Source organism: Camelus ferus, chromosome 7 (genome assembly GCF_009834535.1).
Source record: "Camelus ferus isolate YT-003-E chromosome 7, BCGSAC_Cfer_1.0, whole genome shotgun sequence".
Taxonomy (NCBI): Eukaryota; Metazoa; Chordata; class Mammalia; order Artiodactyla; family Camelidae; genus Camelus; species Camelus ferus.
Window position 1 is genome coordinate 52,187,843 of NC_045702.1, and position 18,256 is coordinate 52,206,098.

General features: G+C 33.2%; 1 protein-coding gene across 1 annotated transcript in view; it reads left to right on the top strand.

Annotated features, from left to right (window-relative positions):
• Nucleotides 1-17,146, top strand: part of MEOX2 (mesenchyme homeobox 2) — a 65,731-nt gene extending 48,585 nt beyond the window's left edge. Inside the window, exons 2-3 of the mRNA XM_006182613.3 lie at nucleotides 2,044-2,216; nucleotides 15,751-17,146. Of these exons, the coding sequence (XP_006182675.1) occupies nucleotides 2,044-2,216; nucleotides 15,751-15,975 (398 nt within the window). The 3' untranslated portion in view covers nucleotides 15,976-17,146. The remainder of the gene's footprint in view (nucleotides 1-2,043; nucleotides 2,217-15,750) is intronic.
• The last annotated feature ends 1,110 nt before the right edge of the window (nucleotides 17,147-18,256 follow it).

Genomic DNA, 18,256 nt, shown 5'->3' on the forward strand with positions numbered 1-18,256 from the left:
TTCACGTGAGAACATGAATCCTTGTGAGAGGGACTTATCTGAATATTCTGGGCTATGACTGAATTTGCAATCTGTCAGAACAGCCAATGGAAAAGTTAAATAAAAAAAAAAAATCAATCATTGGAAAGTTTTGTTCACATGATACCAGAAGACCTAAATGCTCCAAAGATGTGGAGACTGACAAAACTATAACTAAAAAAGGTGGGTGATGGACTGTGAGTTCCACTTAGAGCCAGGTAAATTGCCATTGTGTAAACACAGCCTACCTGAGAGCTAGCATATCATCTAATACATTAACTCATCTGGTCCCAGCATCTTACTATAAAATACAGTCAGCCTGTGCCTGACATATCACAAATGGCTTTTTGCACCAGATAAAGTCCTGCCTTCCCTGACAGAGTGGGGAGCTGGTCAACAGCGGGGTAAGTGACAAGCCCAGAAACGTGGTCAGTGAAATCTGAAGAATTTCCAACAGTACCAATGCACTAGAAAAGTGAAACATACCCTGTGATCCCTCAGAGCAAAAGTAATGGCCACATGTACCAAAATTTTGATGCACACCTATTGCCGCTACTGCTACTAGACCTGGAAAACTTTAGATTTTGGTAAGAGTCAAATCAAACTTGTTTCCACTAGAGCAACTTGTCTAGTGGATTTCCACTATGCAGTCCCCTCTTGACTTCAGTTAGACTACCCCAAGCCAGAAAGAAAGGAAAAGAACACTAGAAAAATAACAAAAATTGTTTTATATAGCCTGTGTAAACATGATTGGATGAAGAAACAAATATTGCCTTAAAAGATCCTTCATAAAGGTGTACCATACTACATTTGTCAATTAAAAAATCAAAATGCCTCTCTTTTTAATCTTTGGTTGACTATCTATTTTCCTGTATCACTTCTCTCACTTGGCCTCGTGAAAGAGATCATTGTATCCCTGCCACATAGAGGCATCACTAACTTGTGTGTACATGGGCAAAAGTAATTAGAAAACTGAAATGATTTTCAAGAGAGAACAAACATGCCACTTTATCTTGATTATGCTGATATTTCACTGAGGATAAATTTGACATGAATTATTAGAGCTGGTATGATTATCTATTACTTGGTGTATGTGGAATACTTTTCCATTATAGGCACACATTCTGCTCTTCACTATATCTTCTCACCTACATCTTCTAACCTACATCTCAGGAATATTATGAGGATAAATAAAAACTATATGTTAACTATGTCTTGAACTCTTAGGAGGAAAGATGGCATTGTATTCTGTAAATTATTATTATTTCTACGTGGCACTATAAAAGATTTGATGCTTGGATAGATAGTGTTAGGTGTTTTACATCCTATATTTGTCTCATATGTAGTGAAAAAACACTTTAAAACTCTGGTCATGTTTTGAGTTAAATGAACAAAATTTTATTCATAGATTCCTCATTGAACTATTATGTAAAATGAAAGAAGAGCATTGCTACTGCCTTCAAGGAGACTGCACTGAAATAAAAATTAAAGGGTCAATAAATACACACATACACTTCTGTATGCTTAGTCTGAGCTTGGACTAATTTATGTGGTCCAGCTACTAAATGTTTGAATTGCTCAGTCACAAACTGAATCACCATTATTTTTTAGGATCACTCTGGTCACCATACTTAGACCTCAAGTATATATGTTGAAAAACTTATCTGAAGAAATTTTATATCTAAATTATTTCAGATATAAAATTGTTTTCTAGAAAGACTCTGGTTTATTTCATTATGATAGTAGCATATTAACAGCAGTTCCATTTTTGTTCATATTTTGAAGGAAGAAAACTAAACACTTCCACAATTACTCCGTTAGTCATTTGGAGGCACACTGAAAAAAAAGAAATTCAGCTCACTCTGTTGAGGTGAGATTAGTGTTACTGGTCTATCACTATTTTTCCCATGTCTAACACAGTACTTGAAAAAAGTAGTTACTCAACAAATATTTCTGATATGAATGATGTGACTGAATGTGTTTCCATGAATGAACTAAGTTGAATTCTGTCTTATTTCTTTTCAGATTCCCAGGAAGGAAATTACAAGTCAGAAGTCAATAGCAAACCCAGGAAGGAAAGGACAGCTTTCACCAAAGAGCAGATCAGAGAACTTGAAGCAGAATTTGCCCATCATAATTATCTGACCAGACTGAGGCGATATGAGATAGCAGTGAATTTGGATCTGACTGAAAGACAGGTACCGTGGGACATTTTCATTATATGATATTTTTAATTGCTTCAGGTCAACAGTCTTCTCTCTCCATTTTTGAAATATCTAGATCTGTGGTTCTTAAATACCATTTGGAAGACAGATTTTCTATCTCATGATGAGGTTTTTGCCCAGCAAAATAACAAAATTAAGGAAGAATAAGATAGCGATGTTTTAAAGAAAACTACATTTATTCCATTTAACGAATCATCCTTTATTCTGTGATTGTGCCTTTATTTTTTTTGTTTGTTTTAACATATTATTTCTTTTACATAATGATGGCATACAGAGAGAAATTTGGTTTGCCTATATTTTAAAATCTCCTTATTTAGCATAATAGAAACAACCCCATGCTAGTTTCCTCTATTACCCAGGATAGGGTTTATGTTGTAGGGACACATTAACCCCCAAACCCCAAAGACATAAAAGAAAAGTTCATTATTTGCTTACTCTCCATCCTAACTTTACAAGTCCAGCATTCCAAATAGTCACTCGGGACCCAGTCTGACTCCCTGGCATCTCAACATGTGGTGTCCTTGGTAACACAGGAGGTAAGAAAGAGTTGGAGGTTCATTCATTGACCTTTTAATGTTTTCACCTGGAAATGACCCATGTCACTTCCATTTACACTCTAATGTCTGGAAATAGTCAATGGTACCACTTAAATTCAAGGGATCTGGGAACTGATGAGAGCAAGGGCATATGGATCATTGGTAAATATTTCTACCCTATTACTTCAAATATTTTTGAAATTCTTTTAGTCTCAGAAATTCAAAATTCTGATACTCATTCATTTAGAGAACTCTTTGAAATTATTAAAGATCTATGGACACCAGTTAATAAAATCTAAATAATAGTTTTAATTAATTACTTTTTAGGTCCTTTCTTGGATTTTATTTGAATGGCAAATGATTTGCTCCAATAGTGTTCCCAGAGCACTCCTTGTATGGATCCTGATTTTCCCTAGGAGAATCTAGCCTACTGATGGTTAATAGTTGCTAATCTTTAGAAAAACATTCCTGAAAGGCAAATGCAAACATCTTTATGGACAGTGCAGTTATGATTGGCACTCTTAGGACTAGAGTCTCATTTCCTGTTTCACTGTGTGCACCTCCTCCAGGGATCCCATTGGAACCAAAGAAATATAAACAGGGTGTGGACAAATGAATACTATCTTAGGAGAGCAAGTTGTTTTATCCAATTTCTTAAATCATCTGCTTTCCTTCTGGTAATTTCTGTGTTTCAGCATTTGGTAGGATATTTCTGGGTAGTGAAAATATATGGAGGAACACTTTTATGTGGTTTTATTTATTGGCAGTTTATATTTTATTAAATATTATGACTAGTACCTAAGTTATGGAGCACAACATTTTCCTTCCCTTGAACTTCGCATACAAAGTTCCCTCCATAAGCGTACAACGTTTGGCATGCTGGAAAGCAGGATCCAAAATCTACATCATCAGACATCTGTTTTGTTTTTATTTTTTTTTAAACTAGGAACAGGAAAAAAAGAAGAGGGGAATTACACTTTAATATTTTTATATAGAGAGTGAATTCTAGGAAATAAAATCATGTTTTAAAGGAGACATAAAGGAAATCAGAAAGTAGAGTTTGCTTGTGATCTGCAGAAATAATAGGATGCATTACTGTGCTGTTAGTCAAGAGAAAAGTCGCGATCCATGCTTTCCTTTCTGGGGATGTCTTATGATCACTTGTTATCTGATCACAAACGGAAGTTTCACTTTTGGCTAAGAATAATTTCTTTTTAGGGGCAATTTTGTAAATTTGGTTTGGGAATTTTCAATCCAAAATTTTGGATATTTCTTCTTTTTTTCATTATATGAGAAAAATATCAATTTATATACACAATTTTAACCCTTTGTTTTTTTAAAATAGATCTCTTTTCAATTTTGTGTCAAAGTTAGCCTTTGCTGTGTAACAAGCCACTCAAAAATCTTAGTGGCTTCAAACAATAACCAGCATTTAATTTGCTCACATTTTTGTGGGTCAAAGATTTTGACTGGGTTCATTTGGACAGTTCTACTTCTGGCTTTACCTAGAACCCTTACGGAGCTGCAGTCAGCTGGTGGGTGACTAAGGGTTGGTTTAGGCAGCTCCATGTGGGACAGCTTGTCTCTGTTGCATGAGGATTCATCTTCTAATAGACTCACTGGGATTCTTCAAATGGTGCTAGGCACATTTCCAGCAGTATTTAGAGGAAAGAATGCCAATGTACAAAGGCTTTCAAAGCCTCCGCTTGCATCATATTTACTAATGGACCATTGTCTAAAGCAAATCATATGACCAACCTCAGTGGCCATGTAGGTGGGGATCACTTATGGGAGTCAGTAAGGGGAAAGAAGGCAAAATTTTTTGGCAATCATTAGTGAAACAATCAAACTATAGCCTCATGGGGGAAAAATAAAGGCAGCAAACAAACAAGCAAAAAACCCTGAGAGATAATTAGGTTTCCAAAGGATTGAAAATTTGGTATTGTGCAGAAAAAAATATTTTATCCTATAAATCTCTATCAGTGGTTTTGGAAGTTAATATAAAAAGGAAATGCCTTCATGTGGAGTCTGAATTCCCAATAAAAACTATGACTAGTATTTGTTAGTCAGAAAAAATTGAATTATTATGAGAAATACGGGACAAAAATCCTAGATTTGCCAGTTTGTAATTGTGTATTCTTAAGCAAGTAACAATGTGCCCAAGGCATAGAATGGAAACTAAAACTACCTTCTTTTTCTTCTACTCAGATTTATATATTATAATGGATGTGAAAGAAATTTTAGCATAAACCATAAAACACCTAACACCCAGAGAGGGGAAAAAGTCTTCGCCATGCAGGACATAGTAAATTAGTTCTTTTGTAACACAAATATTTGTTGAGCTAGATGCTAGAAATAAAATCTTGTTAAAGTAAGCTGGGCAAGTCTCATTAGAGCTTATGGAAGAGGCAAAAACTGAACAAATAATAACGATTGTGATGAGTGCTAAATATCACAAGAGAGGAATGTCAGAGTCGTATGAGAGAATGTTCCTGGTTATACCGATTCATTTTTTCCCCTATGCTTCTGTGTACATTTAGTATCTTAAATTAAGAATCTGAAGACGTCATTTATGTTTTCTGGGCTGAATTTTACTCTGCTAAATTTGTCAGAAAAATATTGTATGCTGTCAGGCATCAATTTTGCTATTCTAAAAATTCTGAAAGCATATTCCACCAAGATGCAAGTGCTCTCGTCCCAGTGAGATATTTTCATTTCATTTTTTCATGGTTGGACTTTTAAAATTATAAACATAGAGCTATAAACTGAACCATTTTCATTCATCTTCTTTTAATTGGAATATAGTTATTCATTTACTCTGATTTTGTGTTAATGCCGTAAATATGTATTTATTTAATCTGTGTTTTGACATCTAAATTCTTAAATAATAAATTCTTTAATAATAAATTCTTTTTATAGGTGTTCCATATGTAAAATATTCTAATTATGGATGTGCACTTTTTTCAGTTCCATTCTGCTGCAAGATTTATTTTTTCTATATTTTAAAATTACATGAGATTTATTAAAGTAATTTAAATGTATACACCAAAGAACATTATATCTAACTTCATACTGTGCAGTGTTTTCCTTAACTTCGTAGAATGTTTAATGTCCTAAAATATTTTTTCTCGATTTTTTAAAAGCCTTTCAAGATTCAAATACAGAGAAAGAACTTGTATGTTCTATATAATGTAAAGGGAAAAAGCAACAAATAGTGAACCATTTCAATCAATAGTAGAATTGTTTTACAGAAATAACTTTCTCCTTAATGAAACCTCACTTTATAGCCAGAAACCATTTCTAGATGTACTTTTATTCAGAAATTGCACATAATTGCCTATAAAATATGTATATGTGTAACTATTTACAGATAGTTTATTTATAGATACCTCTACCATGTTTCTATCACCAGTCACCATACCTGCCACACATTTTATGATGGGCCACATATATGTGGTCCTATGATTATAAATATTTGCAATAATGATTAGGTTTCCTTTTGGAAAAAAGTAAGATATGCTAAATCCTTAAATATCACTCAGGGCTCAAATTTTCAAATTTGAGTAACAGTTCTGAAATCTCACGAAGAAGTTGGACTCTTGTGTTTGTGTCTTCCATAATACAATGCCTGTACAGGTCAGGGAGGTCTAACAGCCCTTTGTACTCCATCTGGCCAAAAAGGAAGGAGATGGGGAAGGAGAAGGGCAGGAGAAAAGAGGTTTATCTTGAACAGTAATTCCATGTTAGCATTTAGATAATAAAGAAAATTATTTATGTTACATAAAAATGGAGACACTGAAATAAAGTTGAGTTTTAATATATTTCTATATAAATAAATATATAAAATGCTAAATATATAAATATTATATAATGCCATTTTGCAGAACTTTTACCACTCTAGTAGTCTTCCAGCTTCTAACTTATAGTTTCCAGTGAACAACATATTCTCATACACCCATCTCAATCAGCAGCTAACAGTCCTCCGCTGGCAGAGCCACTTGGAATATTTCGAAGAGCCAGTCAGTCTGAAGACTCTCCTGTCCCAAGGTAGTTTTAAGTCTGACAATCTTATTCTGGCTTTTCATCCATCCAGATACACTTGGAGAAAGCTCACGCCAAATGTTTAATATCTCACAGTGGGAAGAAGAGAGAAGGCAGCTGCATAAAATGATAGGAGTGACAGAACGGAGATTTTTGTAGAGTTAAGGCTGCCAAATGTAGGAAGAATGGGAGATCCTTCCATTTCACAAAATTGTTTCACAGAGCTAATCAAAGGTGCAGTGTTGCGAATTTGTAAACTAAGACTGCCGGCATAAACAGACCGAATTTGTAGTATCTCTGCCAAGATAAATGGAAAATCCCACCTAGTTGGATCATATTCCATTAGAGGAAATGAGAGAGATTATGTTTTGTTTGTTACTCGTAAATCATTAAATGGCTCAACACCAAGTGTTTTCCAAATGGGCATCCATTTTTTTGATGACTATGAAGAATTTTGCCTGTGCCGATTAATCAGGGGTTTTGTCTTTTGCTCAGCATTTTACACAACCCCTCCGCTTTGCAGGGTTATTTCTATACATTTTTATGAATACTTTTAGTTATTTAGCTAATAAGTTATGTCTCCATGATCAGACATATTGTCTACTCAGAGTAATCCAAGACTACCTGTGTAGTAATTTTAGACTGTTTCCTCATTTCTTTAGAGTAGTATTTAGCAGTCATCTAGAATAACAGTAAGGTGTTTCTTTTGCCTACATCTGGTATATCTGCTATGTTGAGAGATTAAACATGACTTGACTCTGACTGAAAAAATGATAGGAGTTGATGGTGGAATATAGGATGAAATATCAGTCTGAGATAAAAAGAGATTATTTCCTGAGTAATGCAGTTTTGTTTTTTAAATAAATGCATATTAATAATGTGTGGTGAGCTCTAACAGCTATATTCAGGACCGCCGTAGGTTCCACAAAACGAAGTCTACGATTAAAAAAAGTAATTTAAGAAGGTCAATTATAAAGCAAAATCTAAAAAGAGAATATTAACAATTCAACCCTCTCCTAAATTAATTTTCAGAGACATTAGCTATATAAAGTAGAGTGCTGAGAGATAAATAATTGAACTCTAATCATTTACAAATGTAAATATCCAAGTTTGAAATAATATAGAAAAACATTGGCCTTGAAAATATATAATCTATTTTAATGCTGTTAGGCAGATGAATAGATAGATATAGAGATACACAGATATATCTCTATCTATATGCATATACACACATACATCCATATATGTCTGTGTATGTGTAGGTGTGGATATATATATATATATATACACATATATGCCTTAATTTTAGAAACTATTGAAATTTGCTCTTTAGATTTTTGCTATAAGGATTCATCAAGCTGATATAATGAAAAAAATAGAGATAATCTTTCCATTAATCTCAGAATTTGCCACATTTCATTATATAATTTCATCAATAAGGGAACAAATATATTAATTTATATTTAATCAACAATAACATTCTGAAACATATCATGCATTATATCACAAGATCATCATTTAAAGTGTAATATTAAAGAAAAAATCTTACAATAATCTTGCCTCTAAGGAGACAGTCCCGACATCTAATAAGAATGTAGTGAAGGCTCACAGATATTCTGATATTGAACTTAAAGCTGTCTAGAAATAATCAGAATATTAATTTAATTCGATTGAACCATAGGAAGTTGCCAGTATTCTACTGTTCCTTTAAGAATAATGAATTTCTATATTTCAACCAAACATTTCTATTTGATGGGTTCTACTTTATTAGACAGTGGCTAGAGTAGAGGCTGTTCCTCAACATGATATATGCTGATTTTGATGTGTTGCTGACTATTGTTAAACATTATCCCAGAGTTTAGGTAAGATGTTGAGAACAAAGGCCATCATTCTAGCTGGTTTTAGTAATTTTAACAAGTAAGTACCAATAGGGAATCAGAATACACAAATTCCATGTATTCAAGAATTACTATTCAGGAATTTTTTTAACACAATAATGGAGAAAAATACCTAATTTAGTTTTGGTATTTCCACTCAGATTTGCTGAAGTCATTTATTCATGATGTACCTGAGTAAACAATACCTTACTTAAAATAACTAAAACGCATATCTATTTTTTTTAATCTTGCGTAAAAAATAGGATTAGGTGTAATGAATTTTCTCTGTAAATTAATATTGGTAAAATAGGCCATTTGAATTGAATTTCATCAGGCATGACAGGAAGAGGTATTAATTGTTAGCATTTACTATGACATTTCTAAAGGTCCATTTAAAAGGAATCAATTCTTTAAGAATTTTGCTCATCATGTGAGTGGTTACTTTGGTTGCATTTTTGGAAAGGAGAATATGATACATGTGATTGTCTTGTAATAGAACCCATAGCATTATAATTTATTATGGATAATTGTAGTTGCCTCAAGAAGAGGTTATTTCTTATTTAATATAATATTTGCCCGTAGCTAATGTGTATTCAGTTTGTTCAAAGACATGTGGAATAGCAAATGTTTTATGACTACATTTGTGAGCCTGGTTTTCAAGCATTCTAAATAGAAAAAAAGAGGCTGCAAAACTAAAAATTGTAGAGGCAGGGAAATGATTTCTTGGTTATAAACACTGTGTTAAAATAGAGGAGAAAGGAGAGAGGCAGTCCTCTAAGCAGGAATTCAGTCTTTAGTCATAGACTATGTCCTAACCCCCTTCACCTTCCAACACATGCACACACCACACACACACACACATACACAAACCACACCACACACCCACCTCTTAAGCCCATATTGCACTGGTGTAGAAAGAGCAGAGTCAACTGGTAGCTCTCATGAGCTTTTTGGAAATAGCTAAAGGATTCTTTCTCTTAATCAGATATAAATCTACTCAAGCAGGAAGAGTAGGGAGCTTTCTTTCCCCATTTTTCATCCTTTCCTTATGGAGCATTCTTGGTTCTATTTCTTCAGTTTAACTATTGACTTTGCCACTGAATTACTTGGGTAAGTCTTACTACAGTCTGTTTACATTAGGTTTACTAGATCAGCTGCCGTGACCAAATTTAATCACAAGGAATGTGATTAAATTTCAAAATTGTATTTATACAATTGATCTTTACATGTTTTCACATGTTAGAGATGTGGATAAATATTTGTTAGACAGAGTCTACAGGATTTCAAGTGCCCAGATACAAATAGAAACAGTTGAAATATTAAATCTACAAACTCCAGATGTTTAAAGACATCTGGATATGTCCCTGAAATATTCAGTTTCCATCCAGATGTTGTATGTTATGATTGTTTCTTCAAAAGACAGACATTTATGGTATTCTATAAATATAGGTTATAGCATTGTGTAAAGTCTACTTTCTATCAACCAATTTGCCTCTGGCTATCTTAGGAAATTGTTATGATAATAAAAATACATATTTCATTTGTGTTCTCCTGTGATATATTGTGATCCCTAAAAAGACAGGTACTGTGAACTTACACATAGGAGGTTGTATGTGAACAAATAAATAAATCAAAGAGATAAAATGGATATTTAGCAAATGGCAACAATGACTTTCATTTACAGTATTTTTATTAAAGAGAAAAATATGATTTCTAGATTCTGACATACATCATTTAAACAAATTAACTACAGTAAAATTCTCTTGGCTTCTTTCTTCAGTAAAAAGTCAAGATGTGAATAAACATTTTTCTGTTTATTTAAAAGGTAGTTTGATCATCCAGGCAATGTAAATACTGAATACTTTGTCAACTAAGGGGTAAAAAGTGAGACTTCATAATAAGCAGATGGTCTGAAAAGTAAGGTCGGTAACTAAGCACTTTATATTTACTACTAATACTACTAATACTGCAGGCTGTTATTCACTTTTGTTATTTTTATTATGAAGATTTTGTTGAAATATATTATCTTCATGCAGAGATATTAAGAGCCTATAAGTTTTGGTTCATATTGTTTTGATTTCATGAACAATAGTATTTTTTCATTACTCAGATTCTTGTGGGAGAATTTATTTTTATCTGAGTTGTTAATCATACTGTATAACAAAACACACTTTGTGTGGAATCTTGTCTTAGTTTCAAGCTTAAAAAAAGGAAACGTTAAAAAAAAGTCTCATTAACCAGCATTTTCCAGTGAAACTGCAGATAGGAGATAAAATTGACTTTAAGCCCAAATAAAATAATGTAAGTTCACAAAATTTATATATCATGCCTCACGATGGACAGATTTGTTGTAATTGTGTGCAAAATAGTTGACGGTCCAATTTCCTAGCACCTACGGTACTACCCTAAGTTACTGGGACAAAAAATTCAGAGGTACACAGGATGCCAATAAAAACAACAATGCCAGAAGAAAGAAATTATTTTCTATAATTTTGTGGCAGCAAAGCAGTGTGGGATATTGAGTATAGGGGTAGAGTTCATGCTATCTCATGGACCACTGGGGAAATCTCTTATTAAGGAGATTAGCAATGACACCAGCTAGAACAACAGTTTAGGGATATTCTGTAATATATGAAACTAATCTTTACGCATTTCAGTACATGCCAGAGGCCTCATGTATAGTCAGTAAACTGCCCTTGAGGGCAGAAATTATTTCTTATTTATTTGTACACGTTCCTCAATCTAGCCCCTCTTACCTGTTGCTGGATATTCAGTAATATTAAGTGTATGAATGAATGAATAAACAGAGATTCCAAACCACCAAGGAAATGTGAGGTTAGTTTTACTTCACTTAGTCTATAAGTGCAGGTTATTATATGATACTTTCTTGTAAATTTTAATCAAAATAATTGTTTTTTTTTAAATCATTAAACATTTGAATGATTATCCTTTAGCTATCTTACAAACAAAACAAAAGTTATGTTTTTTCAAGCCAGCCAATGAAGCTGGATTATTAAGTGAGAATAAATTAAACTATAAAGTTTCTTTATAAACTGCAATGTTATTATTCCAATGGCAATATCAGTTTATAATCTGGAATTACTTTGGTAGATTTGTTTTTAATACTGTGATGGTAGAAGGAAAACATACCCTTTTCCCCAGAACCTTCTTTCCTTATTTCAGTTCACCCCAGTATTTTATAGTATGTTTGAAAATAAATCGGGGCACACTGGCTTTTAAAGCTCTGGACTCTTTATTCCCATTTTTATAAGATGTACTCATCATGCATCTGTTGCTCTTTTTCGTTCCATTACTAATTTCTTGGAGTTCTTGTATCAAACACATAGCTTGGTCCTTAAGGAAAATACTTAAAGACATTAGGATTATTTGATTTTTATATAATCATCAACTGTTCCCACGTGTATATGCATATCTCTACATGGCCATATACACGTATGGATATATAGCTACTATTGAAGTCTATGAAGTCTTTCATCAGTCTGCATAGAAAAATGAAATGGCCAGATTTCCCATGGTAGACATAGGAAACAACACAAAACAGCCGATACTGTTTCTAAAATCAATACCATATTCTTAACATTTTTCTCATTTAGAATTGCACATAACAGATTTTATCCTGGTATTATAGAATTACTGCACCCCCTTCTCCCGGAAAAGGAAATAAGTGTAGATTTTAAGAAACCTATTCCTCCCATTTTTCTGCCAAAATGACTTTGGCTGGATATTTCACTTCTTGGTGACAATGATGATGATGTGTTTCTTCCATCTGGAATTGTCCATGGAGAAAATGTCCCTATAGAGAATCTTGAAAGGCTCATTATTCCAACATTACAAATACGAAAATTGAGGCAGAGAGAAGTATAATTTTCTCAAATTCACACAGAAATTTAGAAGTGAAGCCAGAAGTAGGAACCCAACTCATGTGGAAAAGATCTAATGAAACATGAAATGTCAAGCTTGCAAAGGTAATTAAACTGAGTAGTATAATCACCGAAATTATGGTACAGGAAAATAGTGTCATATTTACACACCTCATTATACTGAGGAGGAGAATTACCTGAATGATAGTATTCATATGGATGGATTTCACATACTTTGTATGCTTTACTTTTCTAACCTGAAGGCTTAAAAAATAGGAGTTTGAAATATACCAGGAACAACAACAATAAAAAAACAAAAAACTCTATCTGGAGCCAAACCAACCTCCAAGTTTAAATTTTTGGCACCACGTTTTCCCATCTGTGTACTCTTAGGCAAGTCACTTAACCTTTGAGGCTCAATTTCCTTATCTATAAAACAGAAATAATGTTTGAAAAATGGAAAAAATATGTGGAAAAAATGAAATAGAAATAATGCATACATAGCACTTAACAGTATCCCTGCTTAGTCCTAGGTTGGTATGTGATAAAAAGTAACAATTTATCATTTGGTTAATAAGTAATAATAATGCATGAACACACATCAGCTAGTTGTTAATCTTTTTACCACACATTCTGGGTTTTTAAGCAATTTTTCCTACATTTTCTTATTTTTTATTGTTAAGTGGATTAATATATGTACGGGTAACGTATGATACAAAATTTTAATTATGGCCTGATAGATTAATGAAAATCCAGAGTTGAGAAGTGACTTGCCTTAAATAGTGTTTTGGTGCCAGCATCTGAGAAAACTGTACTAATTTTGATGGAGTATTGTGATTTGAAGACTACTAAAATAATTATATCTTTAGAAATGCAATGTATTTCTCTTCACTTTCTCTTTAGCACTGTACATTTATTTATAGAAATTGATATTGTGTCTGAACTACAAATGAAGCATATTCAAAATATTCCTGAAGCAGAATGAAACAGAACTACCTCTGCTAGATATAAAGACTTACTATGAAATTACAGTAAGACTGTAGTTTTGTCACAAGATATAACAATTGAGTATATCAATAAAGCTATGCATATATGGAAACTTGATGTATGACAGAGTTGAAACAATGATTTCTGGAAAAAGGATGGACTATATGATAAATGGTCTTGAAACAACTTGTTATACATCTGGAATAAAGTAAATTTAGAAATTTTCTTTGCACTATATACTTAAATCAATACTTTATGGATTAAGCATTTCAACTTGAAATGCCAACAGTAATACTTTTAGAAAGAGAGATAGAAGAATATCTTCATGGTCTCAGAAGACAGAAGGTTTTTGAATAAAAGAGATAGCTGTAACAGAAACAGATGATAAATTTGAATATAATAAATTTTAGAATTTCTGATCATCAAAAGATACTCTAAAGAAAGAAAAAAGACACTATAAATTTAGAATGTAATACATCTGTGTAACCACAAAGCATTAAATTAGCATTCAGAACATATTTTTAAAGTCCATAAGGAATAAAACTAGAAAGAAAAAATTCAATGCAACCCAAACTTTAGAGGCATTTCCCAAAAGAAGAAATGGGCCATAAACATTTAAAGGTGCTTTACTTCATTAGTAATCAGGAAATACGAAATAATCACATGATGAGATAACATTTATAGTTGTTATATTGAAAAAAATTGATAACTCCAAATATTGATAAAGATGTGGGTTAATACACCCCTGATGGTTGGGGGGTGAGGGGAGTGTTAAATTGATGAAGCTGTGGAAAGTAATTTTTCTGTATTATGTGAAATTGAACATTCATACACCCTGTGACCTCTTGAAGCAACTCCTGGATGTATGTTCAGAGAAGTTCTATCACATGTTTATCACAACACAAATGCAAGAATGTTTATAGTGGCATCATTTTTGAAGAAGAAAAGAAAGTAGTTCAAGTGTCCTTGGACAGGAAAATGAGTACACCGCAGTATATTCACACAATGGAATTGCATACAGACATAAAAAATGAATGAATGCTGTCCCTTGAATCAACATGGATAAGGCAAGAAGCCTGGAGTTAAGAACATTCCATTTTGATAAACCTAAAAGACAAAACAAAGTTAAACGAGACTTTTTAGGATCATGTGTGGTGAAAAAGCTATTGTTTCTGTTTATTTTGTTGGTTTTAAATAAAGGCTTGGGGATGATAAACACAAAATTCAAGCTGTGGTAACTTTGAGTGGAGAGGACAGAGAAATGCAATGTTTTAGGAACACTTAGCTTAACAAGAATAAACAAAGATGAGAAGTGCAGTGGGGAAGGAAAAGTTCCTCCTAGGAACTAGGAAGATGAAATGATGCCAACGTCATTCTGGTTCTGGTCATGGATGGTCATTTAGCGCATGTTTACAATTTTTTGTTTTATTATATATGTATATATCTCTATATAGATTTAATGTTTTAGGCAAATTCAATTAATATTTTAGAAGGAATACTTATCTCTACAAAGCTGATATGACTAAAATACTGTGCAATCTCAGTATTAGCATTTAACCAATATCAGTGAGAATTTTTTATCTTGATCTTGTTTTCAGGAAATTATTGGAATTCACATTTTTGTAAAGTCAAATAGAAGTACCAAGGGCAGGAGAAAAAAGAGTAGTTCCAAAGAAGATGGACTCACTTTGAGATAAAACAGTCAAGTAAAGCTTTGTGAATGCAGCAATGGACTGCAGTGGCAGAGAATGACCTTCCAAATGTAGCTTCATCAGTAGCAACCTGAGCATATTTAAAATTGGTTCAGAAATGACAGTGGCAGAGTGAGGGGGCAGGGCGGGGGGTTGTTTGACCAAGACAATTATTAAATGTTAATTCTAATTCACAGAAACTCTTTATAAAGCTAAATACCTTTGAACAACCAAATAACAGTTTTCTCACCTGTTTTTATATTGTATGTCATAAAACTTGAAATATAGTACTTCGTACCTTCTGAAAGTTTTTTAATTATCATGAACGTGGTACCTGATCAGATTCAGTGTTGATTTATTTTCATATTCAATCCTTCACAGCATGTTTGCATAGGCCTTTGAAAAGCTATTTATTCAGTGATGACCAAAATGGAGGGAAAATGTCCATTTAATGTCTTTCCTTCCTTTGTTTCTTTGCTCCCTGTCTGTTAAAGGTGAAAGTCTGGTTCCAGAACAGGCGGATGAAGTGGAAGAGAGTAAAAGGAGGACAGCAAGGTGCTGCCGCTCGAGAAAAGGAACTGGTGAATGTGAAAAAAGGAACCCTTCTGCCTTCAGAGCTTTCGGGAATTGGTGCAGCCACCCTCCAGCAAACAGGGGACTCTCTAGCCAACGAAGACAGCCACGACAGTGACCACAGCTCAGAGCATGCGCACTTATGATAGACACAGAGGGGACCAGCTCCATTCTCAGGAAAGAAATGTTGTGATGGCAAGCCTTACTCAAACATCGTTTACACAGAGAGATGACTATGCTGGTGGTTTTTAATATTATTAAATTCAGGCATCTCAAGTCTGTTTTTCATGATTGTTAGAGGGTTTACACTAAGTGCCACTTATTAAAGATGCTTCCACAGTGAAGATGGAGGTGAACTTGCTTTGAATATTCCAGATGTGTTGGTCGTGTGTATGACAGTGAGCAACTTTGTGTTTGCTTTTGCTTGCACTGAAAATTAAATTGCTATCAAGAGCAAACTATGAGACATTTGTATCCAAGATGCCTCCAGAGTGAAGATGCAGAAGATGAATTTGCTTTGAACATTCCAGATGTCCGAGGTCATGGGTGACAGTGGGCAGGTATTTGCTCTTGCTTGCACTGACAATTACATTGCTATCAAGAATAAACCATGAAACACTCTATCCTGAACAGCCACAGTGCCTGAAATCACTCTTAAGTGGATAAAAAATGTATTTTAACTCTGTATATATTACCCTTAAGTCATTTTCCTGTCTTCACTACGTTTAGCAATGCATTCATATTAGCTGATGAAAATAGGCACTCACGATGACAACCAGAACCAGCTTCTTGTCTTTTATACATTTTGTCATCCCAGAAACAGTCAGCACATGCTTACTTGTGTTCAAGTAGAGAAAAATACATTAGAGTCTGATAGGACATATTCTTGTACCACAGACAAAACAAATCTTATGTTGCATTTTCTATCAACTGCTGCTAATACATTATTATAAAACTTACCTAGCTCCTCAACTCTTCCTATCTTATAGCTTTGAAAAAAAATTTAGGATCATAGGCAAATCAGTTACTTGCAGAAAGAGCTTTGTATGACAGACATTGTCTGATTTTGTTTCTATAAAATGTTAGCTGTTATGAATATGATTTAATTAACAAAATTAATTGCCCTCGTGATTGGCAATGGCATTAGACAAGTTGCAACGCAAAACTGATTCAAGTTGGTAGAATGTAAAATTCTGAATGTCTTCAAATTTAAATCAGTAATAACACATTATTTTTTCATATATGATGTATTCATGCAGAACAACAATCTTTGTATTTTGTAAAAAAAATGTTTAATAAATGATCCTTTGTAAATAATTTTGGTCTCCTACTGTGATTTTCTGAATGTTTACAGGTTTTAATGTAAATATTTAAGAAGGTTCCAAATTCATCTGCACTTGTATAAATCCAGATGATCATAATTAATAAATCATCTACATTTTTTATTACAAAAAAAATCAATCCTTGTGTAATAAATAAGCAGCTGAGACTAGGTATACAGTAAGCCATTTCCCTGACTTGAAGAATATGCCAGATGGATTTCCTTGTGTGTTTTATGAAATCAAAGATAAAGGTAAGAGAAAAAGTAATATTATTCACCATAATGAGAGAAACAAAATTCATATATTTTTAAGCTTATGTATAATAGATATGAATTCATCCAATAATTGTTTCTAATCAAAATATCCAGAGTTGTTGATGTGAAAATAAGCTAAGTAAGCTAATCAGAATTCTCAATCCTAGTGGACATTACCAATATAAGAAGTCAAGGATTATATTAACTTACTGTATTTTGTATCAAGCATGATTGCACATACAGTGGGTACCTAAGTTCTACTTACTACTTTATGACACTGTTTTTCATTTGTTCCATATTTTAACTTGGAATGTTTGCAAATATCCAGCACCTCCCCCTAGTCCTTAATTATTTAGAAATAAAAATAAAGAACACTAATCTGTTAAAAATTCCAAAAACCTCATTATCTGATTTCATATGCTTTAGAATGGTGAGACTTAAAAAAAAAAAATAGATTCGGTTACTTAGTCTAGCATGATATCTAAAAAGTATTCAAGAAATAAAAGAGATTGTTTGTATCTCATTTTTCCCACTGTGTAATAAATTTTACCACAGCAGTCAGCAATATTTCTAAATTAACTTTAGAGGGAAGGCAATTCAGATTGGTACCTTCAGCTGTAAAACAGACACTCTTCTATCGATTACTTAAATGAATACAAAGTGTATTTGTACTGATGACATCTACTTGGGTGGAATGACTTTCTTATTGTAGGTTTAAATTCAAAACATCTTGACAAATTGAAGAAGTGGGAAGATATAAATGAAGTTGAGTTTGATAGGGACAAAGTGGAGAATAATTCATTTCGGCAGGAAAATAATTTCCAGAAATAAGAGGAAAGGACAGCTTAGGA